Below are 17,302 nucleotides of genomic sequence, written 5' to 3'. Positions count from 1 at the left end.
AAGGGTTTCCACCCTTCATTTCTAGAGTGACATATAATTAGAGTTTCCACCATTCATTTCTGGATTGACATATAACTAGGGTTTCCACCATTCATTTCTAGAGTGACATATAACTAGGGTTTCCACCCTTCATTTCTAGAGTGACATATAATTAGGGTTTCCACCCTTCATTTCTAGAGTGACATATAATTAGGGTTTCCACCATTAATTTCTAGAGTGACAAATAACTAGGGTTTCCCCGGAGGCAAATATTTGCACAAAGTTGCGAATTTTTTTACAAAATTAAAAGATTACAATTTAAAGATTAGATCTTATTCATTAACTGTAATAAAACTATGTAATTAGCAAATATTTTTAACCCTGACCATTTCTATAGAAAGGCACTGCAATCGCTTGTCACGAACTCTATTTTCTAATCTGTATACCTTTGCCATGCGGATGTCGATATTTCAAACTATAAATTCTGCCAGATCAAACTGTCAAAGTTTGAAATATCAAAGGTTTTTGTCATTAGGTCGCCAAGTTATAGAGATTTAAAAATTGAGTTTGTGGCAAGGATTTAGTTCCTTGACATATTTATTAGTTTGCAATCTTTAAGTGTGAACTATATCTATGACTGAATCTTAGTCCTTTCGTATTTCGTATTTTGAAAGATCAATAAGGCTTAGGTTCATTTCCATATAAAACATATATGATTTTATGCACAAAACTGAAAAAAATCTAGCAATTGTGCCAAACAGCAATTTGAAATTGTAGATATTTCTAAGAATAAAGTGAATTTAATGCCAGGGAAAACATGATAAAAAATAACAAACGGAGAAATAAGACAACGAAGAAGCAAACGAATTTGGAAATTGCAAAGACTGACAACATGACGTTGCAAAGATTTAAGGATAAAAAATTTGAAACATTTAGTTTGTGCACAAAGTTAAAAGAAACAGGTATATCTTAGAATGACATATGTCATTTCAATAATTTTTTAAACTTTCAAAAGTTTTTCAGAAAAAAAATTCAAGAAAAATTATGAATCTCAACATGATGTCTAGTTTTGCCAGCTCAATTCAAGGTAAAAAAAACTTTAAAATAAAAGATTTTTTTAAATGGGACCCGACATGGGCGTGCGCACGGACACCAGGTAAGATTACTGCAAAAAAAAAAGAATTTAAAATTTTGTTCTACAAATTGATTTGAATTTATTAACTTCATTTAAAGGAAGTTGTAAACGTAATGCAAAGGTGGCAATGTCGGATTTGCAACAATATCCTTGAAGTCTTAAACTGATCAAAAATGTGTACGTTACCTTCATTATTCTGACTCAACAAGTGTTGCTTCTTATAAGCAAGGAATGCACAAGTCACTTTTGGTAAGAACCAGCAAATGAAAATAAACAGTTTAAAGAAACAAAAACTATGATATCTAATTCATACTCGATCAGACATAGCTTTGATGGATACAGCTGTCAATCGTGCATTACCAGCTTAGCATGGAGGGTCAATTGAATTTACACGTACATTCCTATGAAGAAAAACAAAAACTCAATGCTTGTTTAAAAATACGAAGAGAAAACGAGCTTGACGCAGATTAAAGAATAGCAAAAAAATAACATTTGGAGAAATGGCACATCTCAACCCGCTCTAAAAGTTTCAGCATTAAAATGTATTGGAATAAAATTCATTTGATATAATATTGTGAAATTGTTGTTTCTGAAATTGTTCTATCTTGCTTATATTCTGCTGTGAATGCCAAACTTATTGAAGAAAAAAGTTCATTTAACCCTATTCCAAGGAGTGGTCACTGTGACCCCCCCCCCCTTGGGAAGAAAGCCAATTGCACAATTTCTGGAAGAAATCTTTTTTTTGTAGACAAATATCTACCAGACTGCCGGAAAAGCTTACTTGCAGTACAGGAAAGATTCCGAACAGATAAATGTAAACAAAGCTTGGAAAATATTACTTTTCAAAACAAAGTGGCACTAAGAAGAAGTTTAAAGGTACAAAATAATGAAAATGGTAATATTATAGCTTGGATTTTAGACCTTTGCCAGAGGTATCATTTCTTCGTTGTTACTTGGGAATTATTTATCGTTTTTCGTCCAAAACAACGAAAATCGGTTGCAAAATGATTGTCGACAAATGATGAATAATTTAAAAAAAATCCATTGCAGTTCATACCGTGAGTATTTCTTGAAAAATTTAGGTAACAGCTGTCAAATTCTTTCAAAGTTTTTTTTATCAGTCTATTTTTTTTTTTCAAAATTGTTTCACTGACTTATTGTTTTTGGAAAATAATATTTAATATGATAAATTTAAGATTTGTTTAGCTATGTTGCACTTTGTCAAACTTTACTAGCGATTGTATTCTAGAGTTTTAGAGATATTGAGCTAAACATTTATATAAGTGTGCACAGTAGACAAATTGCAATGTAAAAGTTACCGCGCGCATCTATTTTCAAAAATTGGTCATCGGTGAAAACCTTAGTAATGTTTAAACTTGCATATAATTTGCAACACACGTACTATACTGCTATACAAGAGTTTGTTTGTTTCATTATATTGAAAATTTGACATATTTTATTTTAATGTTAAAAAAACGAAAACCAGTTTAGAAATTTAGAATGCATAAAATACTTTTTTTTGGAAAATATAAAACAAACATTTTCTCTAAAATAAAAAATTGTAGGATTATGGGGGTCCTGTTTTGAAGGAAGGGGTTCAAATGGACAATCAATTCCTTTCTGAACTTAGGTAAGTTCATCATTAACTATATTTAAAGGGTCTGTAAACTTAATAATTCAATTGATCATTCATTAAAAAAAAATTAGCAAATCCGATTTACAACAGTACTCATAAAAACGTTGACTGATCAGTGATCGTTTATGAAATAGATTTTCATATTTTTTATATTTATTATTTTTATTTGTGGTTTCTCTACAATAGCGATTTGGGCTAGAAAACAATGTAGGCATGTTCAGAATTAAACACTTTTCAATTTATAAAAAACACAATATCTTCCACAATATTGATCGGATATAGTGTTTAAGGGTACTATTGTGATATCATAATTTATGTATACAATTATAAAAATAATTTACAACCTGCAGTGAATGAATAACCTCATGGCCCTTAATATCCATTTTTTGTTTTGAAATTTTAAACTAAATCTTATATATTCGCTACAGAATTATTATAAGAAACAAGCTTAAAGCTTTAATTTGATAATCTTAAAAATATGTTACATTTTTAAGTTTATTTGATTGACATATACAATCCCCGCCTGGCCCCCTTTTATTCCTCCAGCCCCTTATGTGTTCCCTGGAGACCTCATTTATAATACTACTCAATCCCAAACCCTTAGCAACCCTTAGTAACACAAGTTAACACCATGTGTGTAAAATTCGTAAATAATGTAAATAGCTAAAAATAAGATATGCATAAATGTGGTTCAGATAGTTATAGACATAAACTTTGAAAATTATTTTTTTTCTGTAGATGATACAAATTTTTTAAGTTTGTAAACGGTTGTTTTTATTTTGGATTCCGTGGCGAATGGACGTTTCGTATATCAACTAGAAGACCTTTTTAGTTTAGTTTAATACCGCTAGGTTGTCTCAGTCTTATACTTTCTTTTTAACTGTATTGTTATTTAAATAAAAGATTACAAACCCAAATATTTTGGACTATCAACAAAGCCTATTATTCTTAAAATTGTGCGGACAACAATCCTCCAACATATTATTTTTAGATTTAACAACTTTTTAAAAAGTTTTCATACCTATCTGAACAGATACGTTTTTTCAAACTAACAATTATATCGCCGAAGAGGTTTCCTGATTCTATTCAAAGTTTTTGCCCCTCATTTTTGGAGTTTTGCCCAAAGTTGAGGAATCATCGTTAAGTTAATGACCTATAAGAGTGAAATAAAATTGTTGACAAATATTCCGTAAAACATTATACTTCAATAAAAGATAAATAGTTGTTAAAAATAACGAAGTCCCCAAATATATTTCTTCTAACTCTTAAAAAACATGTTATCACCCTTCCATCCCCTTCCTATTTGGCCTACTGTCCTATTTCAGGAATTATGGTCAATAATATCTTAAAATCCTTATTTTGTTTATTTCTACCTGTAACTTGTAGGGATGGGCAGAGTCCTGTTTTTTAAACTGATTTTACTTCTATCACAATGAAAAAAGTCATAGCAAAACGATCATTCTGAAAGTTGAAACGCTTGTTTTTTGGAAAAGACGTTTTATTAAAAGTGTTGGCCATTTTAACTTTTTCTAACAATAAAGACAATTGACCATCTTTAACGATGAATTTGATGGCTAGTATATTTGAAAACTTTATAAAGGAACAATAAAAATTGTTAACAAAACTAAATGTTTAATTTATAACTAAGAAAGAACAAGTCCCTACACAAAATTGGTAATTTCTGGTATTTTAACTAACCATTTGCCAACATTTTGTAAAATGTCTAATGAAAATTTGTATAAACCCAGCCCTAATTGAAGTTTGAACGTATCCTGTCCTTATAGAAGCCTGAATGTACGTAGCCCTTATAGAAGTCTGAACGTACCTAGCCCTAATATAAGTTTGAAGTACCCATCCCCAATATAAGTCTGAACGTACCCAGCTCTAATAGAAGTCTGAAGTACCCATAAAAATCACAATTTACCCGTCTAACCAGAGTAGGTTGTTTTAATTGATTTGCCCATTATAGGCGAATAAGAATTGTAGATAAATGAGTTAAATTTGAATAAATAATATTGTTTAAGTTTGGCTGAGGTAGAGTTGAATGATGAGGATTGTATGAATGTATGTGGAGATGTACATGGGCAATTCAGAGATCTGGAAAATATATTCTTTCTCAAGGTAGAATACAACTAGTGATTGGGAAGAACTTAATTTTCTTGAAATTTTTGTACTTGTTAGCGTAATTTTTATTAACCTTTCACACAAATATTTAGATATGCCGATTTACGTCAGTACACTTGAATCTAGGGCTGGGGAAAGTTTCGTTAAGGAAACAGAGGTTTTTTAAAAATTAACTGAAAAGTCTGTTAATGAATGGCAAAAATAACCGTTTTTGAAAGGCAAAAATAATCGGTAGAAAAAAAACGAAACTGTGTTTTAAATAACGACAACATTAGTTATTTCTCTCTGCTTAAATTTGCATGGAACTTCCAGAAAATGAAAGATAATTTTTTTATATATTCTAATGTTTCCCCCTTTTTATATAGATTTTTATGTTTTTTGACGTTTCTTTGTTTTTTTACATGTTTTAATGTTTTTTAATGTTGTCTTCAAATTTGTTCAGCTATTTTTACATAAATTTATTGTTAATTGCACCATTAACAATTTCTAAAATATCTGCTGTAAACAAAGTTATTAATATTGATATCGTTAACCAACGGTAGCTTTAACAAATAACGGAAGAACCCGTTAATAAAACAAACATATCTTTTTAAACAACAAACGGCAATTTAAAATATATATAACAGTTTTAGCTAACCGTTGAAAAAAGTCCAAACGCGCCCAGCCCTACCTTTGAATCCTGAATATGATCAAACATTCGGAAGATTACGTTGCTTCTCCGATTTAAAAAGTGTTAAATTCTGTAATTTTCTCCAATGTTTCTTATAAACAAGAATTACTTAAGTCACTTTTACAGAAAAACCACGAATGAAAATGAAAACATTTTAAAGGGACTGTAAAGGAAAAATGAAAGGGGGTATAAGAAGCTAATCACTTTAGCTCTTGATCGCGACCCATGGAAGTTATATTTGATGTTCCTGTTTCGCGAAATTGATGTAACTAGGTGTCAAATTCATACGAAAATTCTTATATGTGCAATTTTGTATAAAAATAGAAGGTTTAAACAGATCACATTCAGCAAATACGCAACCAATCTGAAAATGAAGATATGCCAGAGATACCTAATTGTAACTTAGGTTTTCTCCAATTATTATTTTATAATTTTATTTTTAGTTTTAATAGATAAAATTGATAATATTATTCATTATGTCACAAGAACTCCCGCCAATGTGAGTGCAGTATACTTGTCACGTGATACAGACAGAGGTACAGGGTGTCCCAATAAACATGGGAATTCAGTGACGAATTCGATATCGTCTTTTAAAATAATTCTTTGATATAGTATAGTGATACCTACTGAGAAAGCTGCAATCTGTAAGAGTTTTGTCTGCTATGTTCACATTTTGTTTGTTTATGTTTTGACTGCATACGGTTGTACTAAGTGAAACAAGAAAATTACAGTAAACTTGTCCTTCTTCACTTTGCATCTTGCGGAGACATTATAGACACATCTTTACAGTCTTTTACACTTTTCATAAAATAAACTCTAGCAGACATAATAATATTATGGCTTTTGAAATTAGGTATTACACTGAATTCCCATGTTTTTTGGGACACCCTGTACTTGACCAGTATACTGCACTCTCATTGGCGGGAGTTCTGCTGCATATAAACACAGTTTTAATTTTATATCAATTCCTCGAGACAGAAACACCAGATACAACTTTCATGGGTCGCGATCAAGAGCGAAAGTGATTAGCTTTCGGCCTATACCTCCTTTCATTTTTTCCTTTACAGTCCCTTTAAATAAACAAGCACATGCATACATTTGTTTTAGATTTTAACATTTTGCTTGCAAATAATTATAAAGAATTATGGGTTTAGAATTAATTATCTTATTTCTCAGGGTGAACCCTCAAAAGGGAATCTTTACCTCTTTAATGGAGATATTGTCGACAGAGGTCCAGAATCTATAGCCTGTATGTAAGTATAATATATTGTCGACAGAGGTCCAGAATCTATAGCCTGTATGTAAGTATAATATATTGTCGACAGAGGTCCAGAATCTATAGCCTGTATGTAAGTATAATATATATCTATAGCCTGTATGTAAGTATAATATATATCTATAGCCTGTATGTAAGTATAATATATATCTATAGCCTGTATGTAAGTATAATATATATCTATAGCCTGTATGTAAGTATAATATATATCTATAGCCTGTATGTAAGTATAATATATATCTATAGCCTGTATGTAAGTATAATATATTTTTACATTTTCAAAATTAAAAATTGTATTTGTTACCTTTTTTAAATAATTATAAGGACTGTAAGCGTAATTTCATGTGACTTCTGGCAATGACCGATTCACAATGGTATACCCCTTGAAATCATTATGTGATCAATATTTTGAAAGATATTGTTGTTTTTCTAGGTTTAAAATTGTTTGATTATGATAATTCTTATGTATTTTCTTGTAGTAGAAATAAACATGTACTTTCGAAGAAACCACAATAGAACATAAAAAATTATAAACATTTTCTAATTCATACATGATCAGACAAAGCCTTTAAGACATGTACCGTTACGAATTGCATCTATGCATGGAGGGTAAGTTGAACCATAAAGATGAGAAACTAGTGTACTTAATATCTTATATTTTAGTATTGTACTGTGTACTTGTTGCCTTGAGAGTTGTGCACTGTGATCAAGTGTACATAATATCTCACATTTTAACGTTGTAAGCACTGGTTGCCCTGAGAGAATTGCACACCCTGATTTAGTGTGTATACTGTACATAATACCTTGCATTTTAGCGTTGTATTGGTTCCTTGAGAGTTGTACACCATGATCTAGTGTGTACACTGTACATAATACCTTGCATTTTAGGGTTGTTCTGGTTTCCTGGAGAGTTGTACACCATGATCTAGTGTCTACACTTTACATAATACCTTGCATTTTAGGGTTATACTGGTTGCCTTGAAAGTTGTACACCATGTTCTAGTGTCTACACTTTACATAATACCTTGCATTTTAGGGTTATACTGGTTGCCTTGAAAGTTGTACACCATGATCTAGTGTGTACACTGTACATAATACCTTGCATTTTAGGGTTGTACTGGTTGCCTGGAGAGTTGTACACCACGATCTAGTGTTTATACACTTTGCATAATAACAATTGCATTTTAGGGTTGTACTGGTTGCCTTGTGAGTTGTACCCATGATCTAGTGTGTGCACTTACATAATACCTTGCATTTTAGCGTTGTACTGGTTGCCTTGTGAGATTGTACACCATGATCTAGTGTGTACACTTTGAATAATACCTTGCATTTTAGGGTTGTACTATGCCTTGAGAGTTGTTCACCGTGATCAAGTGCACATAATGTCTTACATTTTAACGTTGTACGCAATGGTTGCATTGAGAGTTGAACACCACGATCTAGTGCTTTTACACTTTAGATAATAACAATTGCATTTTAGCGTCGTACAATTTGATCTAATGTACATAGTACCTTGCATTTCAGTGTTGTATTGGTTGTCTTCAGAGTTGTACACCGTGATCAAGTGTACATAATATTTTACATTTTTGCGTTGTACGCACTGGTTGCCTTGAGAGTTGTACACCTTGATCTAGTGTACAATAATATCTTATACATTGTAGCGTTGTACTGGTTGCCTTGAGAGTTGTAACCCTGGTCTTGTGTACATAATTTCTTACATTTTAGCGTTGTACTGGTTGCTTTGAGAGTTGTACATCCTGATCTGGTGTACATAAACAGAGGAAACCATGAGGCAGCGGCAATGAACATAAAGGAATTGTGTACAATATTAAACCATTATAAAAATATTCTTAACCAGAATATCATTATAAAAAGTAGATGCACTTTTAATTAAGTATACATCTTATTGAACTAAAAACAGTGAGAACCAGAAAAGTATGGAATAGGAAACCGTCTTTAAAACGCAAGTTGTGATGCATCTCCCAGGAGACACAGCAATTATGCAGTGTCTGTGTACACTGTACACAGACCATTTAACTTAATAAGTAATCTTTTAAGGTACTATATATATATATATATATAAAGTACTAAAATTGTTTGCTTTCTTACACTCAAATACACTTAAAGATTGCTTTGAGTCGTCTCCCTATTCCTCCCGATCGGTTCAAACATTTTGACGTTTATTGTATACAAACAAACGGAAAGAAAAGCAAAGTAAACTTATGTTTAGATTTTGATTTTTCCAAAAATCATTCTCAGAAAAATACAAAAAGTATTGTTTACAGTACAAACCATATTTTCTTTGTCATAGATTTATTTTATATAAAACTTAACAAAAATTTTTTTTGAGAAACCAAATTTTCACTTTGTTTTGATGGATAATGTCTTGAATTATTTAATTTAGAAATCTTCAGTTTACTGCCAGTAGCTACTCTTGTCTCTAGAAATGTTCTAATAATGCATGGAGGACTCTCTAGTGTTAACAACTTTAATCTTGATGATATCAGGTATACAGTGTGTCCCACCAAACATGCGCAGTAGCAAGACGATTTGAAAGTCGTCTTTGTTCTTTGGATTTATTTCAGTCGTCAACCTACTTTATCATGTATGATTCTTAAAGCAATAACTAAAAAATTATCCTAGCCCTGGGATATCCAAAATGTGGTCTGCCTTTTTGTGCTGTCAATATTACCGGAAATATAAAGAATTTCGTTCAGATTTTAATTTTGTTAAAAAAAAAATTGTCGAAATCTGAACAAAATTCTTCATATCTCGGGTATTAATGAAATTGCATAAAACAGACAGAGCACATTCTGAAAATGCCTGGACTTGGGCTATTTTGTGATTATTATCTAAAGAATTTTACTTCAAAAATTAGGTTGACAAAAATGCAGCAAATTATATCAAAAATCAAAGACGACGTGCAAGTCGTCTTGCCACTGTCATGTTTCGTGGGACACCCTGTACTTAGCACTTTAAAAATATCTAAAGAATTATATTCATAAAACCTCAAAAAAACTATAGTTTTTTTCTGAACGATTACTCTATAATGTACTGAGAAGTATTTGGTTTTAAATAAAAAATACATATTGTAGTTTAATGAGGGTTAGACAAAAAATTGTCTTTTAATTATTTATCGTTAAGGCTTTTTTTATTTATTTAACTAACTACTGATTGTTTTTTTTTCTTTTGAAAAACTTCGAATTGTTAGCAGACCTTAGCCCACTCCTAGTTAAAAATATTTTTGAATGTATGATATTTATCTAAAATGTGTAATTTAGGAGAATACCCCGGGGTAATGGATTTCAGCCTGAAGATGATGATGTACTTGTAGATATACTATGGTCTGATCCTATGGTGGTAAGTAGTTTTTATATTTAAAAATCTTTATTAACCCCCCTCCCCCTCATTTGGAAAAAACATGATAACAGGTTGACATAAGATATATTTTGATTTACCAAGAACCAATTGAACAATTAAACAATTGCAACAAATTTAAATTTTGTCATCCCCATATCTTTGCAAACAGATGTATTCTGCTAGATAAATAGTCATATATGTTAGAATTGTCAAAGGTGTACACTGTACACCATAAGGTTGCAAAGATATTTGGATTAGAATATTGTTCCTTTCAACTAAGAATTACGCATCACTGCGAATCAAGATGTGCACGCTCTCGCGGAAACGCATCACTGCGAACCAAGTTGTACACGCTCTCATGGAAAAATCGAGCAGTTTTAAGATGATTCATTTTTTTTAAAACCTAAGCTATAAACAAGCACGTTGCAGTTTTAGAATGTTAATGCTTAAGAGGCTGAACAAGATAAGTAAGTTGGCGAGGTAAAGTAAAACCAAAGCGTAAGCTGTTGCGATGATTTAAAGTCGAGGCTAGCTAAAACGTGATAAATAACTTTCAGAGTTGTTTACTCCAGATATCAATATAGTAGTATAGGATTCTTCTGAGAACCACATGATAGGAGGTTTTAATGTATCTTAACGAAGGATTTATTTCCAGATAGGGACAGGTATTGAGGAAAACAAGCGTGGGGGAGGTATACTCTTTGGAGCCGATGTTACTGCAAGCTTTCTCAACAGAAATAATCTTCAGTGTATAATTAGGTAAACTTAAACAATAATATCAATGTGACTTACATGTCTTTGAATTCTATGTTTTAAATGTACTTTTGCGATTATCGTTATCGGCGCCAGTCAGATAAGAGAATTTATTTTCTCACCAGTACATGCTATGTGGAGTAGCTCTAACCCTTCTTAATTCTGAATTGAGAAAGTCTTAAGCTACTCTGCAGAGCACTTTTAAGCGAATGAATACTATATTGGACCAAAATCATAGTTGGATGACGACATTTATTTGAATATTTTGGAATAATACTGCAGGGCCCTGATTCTCTGTTTGTACCGAGTGTATAAAAGTAAAAAATTACTTGGGACTCTAAAATGGAAATTTCTAAATTAAAGAATCAAAAGAAAAAGGAATTCAACTATTATATATTATCCGTTTTTTATCTTGCTTTGTTCTTTATTTGTTCATATACGAAACATGACAGTTGGTAAATAGTTATGAAAGTCGTCTTTATTATACTTTATTAGATATTAAAGGCGTTTTGTAGTTTATTTGGTTAAACAATCTTTTTCTGAAACATATTTCACTTTGAAACCAATTTCACTATAACATGACTCCCATATAATATTTGTAATATTGTCTAATTAATATCAAATAACTTAACAAATTATGGAAGAAGACATTCTAAACTATTGACCAACTGTCATGTTTCGTGGGACACCCCGTAGTTTCGGAACAGTTCAAAGTAATGCAGTGCTCAATAATTGAGCAGTGCATAGGATCCATTTAATTTTGATGTGGATCCGGATCCAGGTCATGAACAGTTCTTTAAGATTTACCATGAATGAATTGTTTTAACAAAGCAGAATTGTCAAATAATTATTTTTTTTTTTGATAAGGATAAGGAAATTTTCATAATCTCTCTTTTTTCAACAATTAAAATTTGAGTTTTTTGAGAGTAAAAAAAGTTTTTTTTTTTGGAAATTTTTGGTTGATATTTTCCCCCATCGATCCGGATTCATGGATCTGCGTATTTTCGCGGATCCGGAGTATTTAAATAATATCATATTTTATAGGAGTCATACAGAGATAAGAGAGGGCTGTTCATGTACTCACCCTGGCTGTTATACAGTATTTTCAGCACCTAATAAATCTAAGTAAATTATTTTCTAGGTTTTTTCTTTATTTGAGAATATTGAGTTTAATTTAAAAAGATAAAGGGAAACTTAATTTCAAAACAATGCTGTGAAATGTAAATATAAAATAAAATGAATTTAAGAAGAAGAAAAGTAAACAATTTATTGAGAATTAAAGAAAAAAATGTGCAAAAGGTGCGTTTAAGCTTTTTTGCCTTAATTCTAAACGTCGTTTTATTTTACTGAAGTGTTTAAAACAAATACAATGCTTCTACAAGATGGGGTCATAAATCAACTATTTTGCTGTAAATGCCGTTTAAACATCTAGCCTTCAAAAGTAGGCCTAATATTCAAAAACAAGCTCGGTCTATTTTTCAAAAATTTTCAAACAAAAATTCAAAAAACTATGATTTTCCTTCTCTTGATATTTCTATCTCTGTAATCTCAATTAAATATAATAATGCATCTAAAATTTAGATATTTCCTTAAAAATTTGAAAATAAAAAGATTGAAACATAAATTCAAATTAGAAGTTTCGTTAATATTGATCAAGTTTAGATGCTTAACCCTATCACGATTGGGACGGTGGGGGTTTAACCTATCTAGCACCATAACCATTAATTTTTTTTAAAGAGCTGGCATTGAACAGTTGGACTTATTACTCCCTTCTCAACTTTAAGGGCAATCTATATAAGACAAAAGTTATCCCAGTTTGGATAGGGTTAATTAGATAAACACAATTTCTTCCTAAAGTTTCTACTTTTTACATATTGTACATATTATGTTGTATAGGAATGTACTGGGTGGAGTGTTGACCCTGCATATTATATTGTATAGGAATGTACTGGGTGGAGTGTTGACCCTGCATATTATATTGTATAGGAATGTACTGGGTGGAGTGTTGATCCGGCATATTATGTTGTATAGGAATGTACGGGTGGAGTGTTGACCCTGCATATTATGTTGTATATGAATGTACTGGGCGGAGTGTTGACCCTGCATATTATGTTGTATAGGAATGTACTGGGCGGAGTGTTAACCCTGCATATTATGTTGTATAGGAATGTACTGGGCGGAGTGTTAACCCTGCATATTATGTTGTATAGGAATGTACTGGGCGGAGTGTTAACCCTGCATACTAGTGAATCAGAGAATCTCCGTCTTGAAGGATTCGTCTTTCAGCAATCCATTTAGAAGAGTTTAATGGGAATCAGTCTGCTCATTATTCAACCAAAAAGGAATCAGTCTATTCTGCAGTAAATTAGTCCAAAATAGCTATGTCCATATAGTTTAGAGAAGCGTGTAAGTTTTTATAAAACTATAGCTGTCATATTGCCCTTTTTAACTAAAGACTGAAGTTGTTTTTGTCAAATTTAATTTTTTGAGATATAAATAAAAGGTTTTTGTATTTATGTCCGACAGTAAATTTGCAACATTTTTGTTCACTTTTAACGTTTAATTTAATTCCAAATAGATTATTAAGAAAGAAGAATTGAGATGTAAAAGCTTTCCTGTTTTGAAACTTGCTATTGATGCAGTATATTTTTAAAGATATGTCTCTACAAATGAACCCCGACGAACACAAAACCATGTCAAATGGTTGAGGAACAATGAAAATTATTTATTTATTGGTTAAGTTTTATATAATAAAACAGTCCTATAATATAATGTGTTAATTTTAACTTAGAAGAATAAAATTTCTATGTGTTAGTAAATTATTTTCGTACTAAAAATCGGTATTTCGAAATGTGTGAATCTCGTGATTGACTGCTACCAGTATTCAGAATACTTACTTAAATTTGATTACAATTAAAACTTATTTTGATGATGCCAAAGATATGATTGTTATTTCAATAGAAAAATGTCTTTCCGTTTTATAGTAACTAAAAGTTCTGTTGACCTAAGTAACCAAAAGTTATTTAAATTTTCTATATTAAATTATAGCAATATTTACAGCCTTTAAATCTTGCTAATGCATTGATATCATTTGAGATATATGTTTTACTTTTGCATAAATCATAGATTTAGTAATTTTATAGAATATTGAATTGATGAAATAAAGTTAATTAGCGTTTTTTTTAAATCTTTTAGTTTTAAAGATCCTTTAAAAGCTATATTTGCTCAGGGGGGAAGCGATGCATTAACAATTTTGTTGCAATTTTGATTATCTAACTTAAATGCAGATACGATTTGACGGGCTGCAGTTTGCACAGAAATATTTTCAACGGATATTTATATACATTTATACAGATAAAAATACTCTTCGATTTCCGATAGTTGACAACGAGTGTATTAATAAAGACTAAACGTATTATGAGCTTCTAAAAATGTGGGCTGCCGCCATTGTATTTTAAGAATTGGCGGAGTTATTAAACATTTGAAAGATTTAGTTGTTATTCGATAATCAATTTTTGATATCAGCCAATTTTTGCAAATATGGTAAACCACATTTTGGAATTCTCAAGACAAGAAGTTTTATCTACAATACTTAACATTGTGTTTTTGTAATAATGCCACGAGGAAAAAACACGGAATTGAAGTCACTCAGTTCCCATGTTTTTGGGACACCCTGTTTATTCCCAAGAGCTTGAAATTAGCGATAAACATGGAAAGTCTTCAAAAAAAGAATAATAATTACTTAAAAATTTATTTAATTCATAAAATCATATATTTTTTAATAAATAAGATCACACTCAATACCGCATCACTGCCACTTTTTTAATCCCTTATCAGGGCGTATAATAAATAAAAACATATTTAATTACTTCGTGCTAATTTTTATTTCCCTGGCATATCTGAGAAATAAAAGTTATCAACGATCAATGCTGTTTAAGCTGTACGGTTAAAGTACGGTGTCCGTTGTACAATATGTACACTGTACAGTTAAAGTACGGTGTCCGTTGTACAATATGTACACTGTACAGCATACGGATCCTGATCTAAGTACTTTTAGTTTTCTAACTTGTAAGAAATAATAAAATTCATTTTAGATGAAATAATTCCATAATTCTCTTAAATGTACGCAATTGTACTGTGTACATGATCTCCCGATCCTATAATGAGATGTTTGTACATAATGTACACCATGTCGGAGTACTCTATGTACACAATGACCTCCTACTGGTTGTACTCAACGTACACTCCGGACTGCTGGGCAACCTGAAAAAAGAAGGAAATAGAACTTTCTTTAAACTTTTTAAAATCCGAATATCTATGCAACCTGATTACGTTGTGAACCACAGAGTAGACATTGATAGAGGTTCCTTTTTTTACTTCATTGTTTTGTTTACATTTTAGGGAAAAAAGCTATCTATCTCTCAGATCATTTAGAACTGATGCCTGCTAAATATATGACCTACATATATGCAAAAACGGAGATTACAACAAACCCCTGCAGACCCTGCAGTATTTGTCAAAGTGATTAAATACTGAAGTGGGCCAAACTCATAGTTGGATGATGACATTTTATGTCCCAAGTATTTAGAAATAATATATATATATAAATTGGTCTGTACGGAGTTTACAAACACAGGCTTAGAATTTGTATTTGACTTAAATATAGATTAACGTAAATTAAGATTTCAGATTTGAATTTTAGCCATTTTACTGAGCAATAAATAATTTCAGACAGCACAATAATGCCTGCATGCATAATCTGTAAAACAAGAAATGCACAATCTGTGATACCAAAAAATGAAGATCTTCGAAATACACCTCTTGGTCTTCACTTTTGTATCTTGATAGATTTAAAAAAGGTTGAGAACTAGACATAGTTTTATTGATATTAAGAGAGGCGTATTTAAGATTTTTTTTCCCCAGGCAGGGCTTACATTTCTTTTTCCTAGTGAGATTTGAAAGAACAAAACTAAGCAGTTTTAAAGATAAATTCCAATAGAATTAGAAGTGCCAGGCAAAATCAATGAATTGTTTAATTGGCTATATAGTATTTGCATATAAACTACATACAAAATACAAAAATTTTTAACTATGAAAATTTTGAAGTCTAACTGAAAACGACATTTACATGGGTCTTTAGTCTATTTTTTCTAGTCTTTACTTTCCACAAGAAATCTTTTCATGCAATTATTTCCGAACCAAAACCTTATGGCACAACCTGTCGTAGTTGCCTTAGTCTGTTCCACTTTAGTATTTACTCACTTTAAGTATGTGTAAGGTATGACCCCCGCTTCCTCTTGGAATCGAGGTTTCGTGAGAAGAGTTGGCTGAATCTCTTTCTTTGTCTATGTTGTAAACCCTTGATATGATCTAGCAGAATTTATAGTTTGATATATAAACTTTTCGGATTTGTAGTTGCACAATATAGTCCATAAGGTTTAGGTGTTTAGAGATTCGGGCTAATGATGTTTTTAAATTTGGGATTCAAAAACTTTAAAATGAACCTTCCCTAAAGAGAATAGAATATATATTAGAGTGGAATTTAGACAATCCCTCGGTATGAATTTTGTCAGTCCCTTTCAGCCTGTACAAATCATGTAAATGTTCACAAATTATATGCAGTGGAGTAAATTAATACAGTAGGTTCCCTAGACTATTCATTTCGATTTCAAATTTTTTAGAGCTGTTAAATAAGCTTTATAAAATGAAAAAGGTGAATAAAAAACATCATTTGATTTATAGTAATAACGGAAAATCATCNCTACCTGTAAACAAGACTGATAATCATATTGTCTAATAAACTGAATATATTACTACCTGTAAACAAGACTGATAATCATATTGTCTAATAAACTGAATATATTACTACCTGTAAACAAGACTGATAATCATATTGTCTAATAAACTGAATATATTACTACCTGTAAACAAGACTGATAATCATATTGTCTAATAAACTGAATATATTACTACCTGTAAACAAGACTGATAATCATATTGTCTAATAAACTGAATATATTACTACCTGTAAACAAGACTGATAATCATATTGTCTAATAAACTGAATATATTACTACCTGTAAACAAGACTGATAATCATATTGTCTAATAAACTGAATATATTACTACCTGTAAACAAGACTGATAATCATATTGTCTAATAAACTGAATATATTACTACCTGTAAACAAGACTGATAATCATATTGTCTAATAAACTGAATATATTACTACCTGTAAACAAGACTGATAATCATATTGTCTAATAAACTGAATATATTACTACCTGTAAACAAGACTGATAATCATATTGTCTAATAAACTGAATATATTACTACCTGTAAACAAGACTGATAATCATATTGTCTAA

At 30.9% G+C, this 17,302-nt stretch overlaps 1 protein-coding gene and 2 long non-coding RNA genes across 4 annotated transcripts; all 3 read left to right on the top strand.

The window, feature by feature from the left end:
* Positions 1 to 985: 985 nt before the first annotated feature.
* LOC111707963 (uncharacterized) lies at positions 986 to 1,990 on the top strand. The gene is made up of 2 exons (XR_002766562.1): positions 986 to 1,066; positions 1,863 to 1,990. It is a non-coding gene; the product is annotated as an uncharacterized LOC111707963 (long non-coding RNA).
* Positions 1,991 to 4,778: 2,788 nt separating this feature from the next.
* On the top strand, positions 4,779 to 8,862 carry LOC111707962 (uncharacterized). The gene is made up of 3 exons (XR_002766561.1): positions 4,779 to 4,871; positions 6,721 to 6,797; positions 8,546 to 8,862. It is a non-coding gene; the product is annotated as an uncharacterized LOC111707962 (long non-coding RNA).
* A 341-nt stretch (positions 8,863 to 9,203) lies between these two features.
* On the top strand, positions 9,204 to 13,752 carry LOC111707958 (serine/threonine-protein phosphatase 5). Of its 2 annotated transcripts, none has more exons than XM_023481154.1 (5): positions 9,204 to 9,327; positions 10,102 to 10,180; positions 10,836 to 10,939; positions 11,978 to 12,058; positions 13,054 to 13,752. In XM_023481154.1, the coding sequence occupies exons 1-5, from the start codon at positions 9,278 to 9,280 to the stop codon at positions 13,229 to 13,231; spliced, it is 492 nt and encodes a 163-aa protein (XP_023336922.1). In that variant the 5' UTR covers positions 9,204 to 9,277; the 3' UTR covers positions 13,232 to 13,752. The 2 variants fall into 2 exon arrangements, with proteins under 2 accessions (XP_023336922.1, XP_023336923.1); XM_023481155.1 differs by having other exon boundaries at positions 9,205 to 9,327; positions 13,144 to 13,752.
* Positions 13,753 to 17,302: the final 3,550 nt, after the last annotated feature.

Source organism: Eurytemora carolleeae, unplaced genomic scaffold (genome assembly GCF_000591075.1).
Source record: "Eurytemora carolleeae unplaced genomic scaffold, Eaff_2.0 scaffold711, whole genome shotgun sequence".
NCBI classification, from domain to species: domain Eukaryota; kingdom Metazoa; phylum Arthropoda; class Copepoda; order Calanoida; family Temoridae; genus Eurytemora; species Eurytemora carolleeae.
This window is presented reverse-complemented; position numbering and strand designations above follow the sequence as displayed.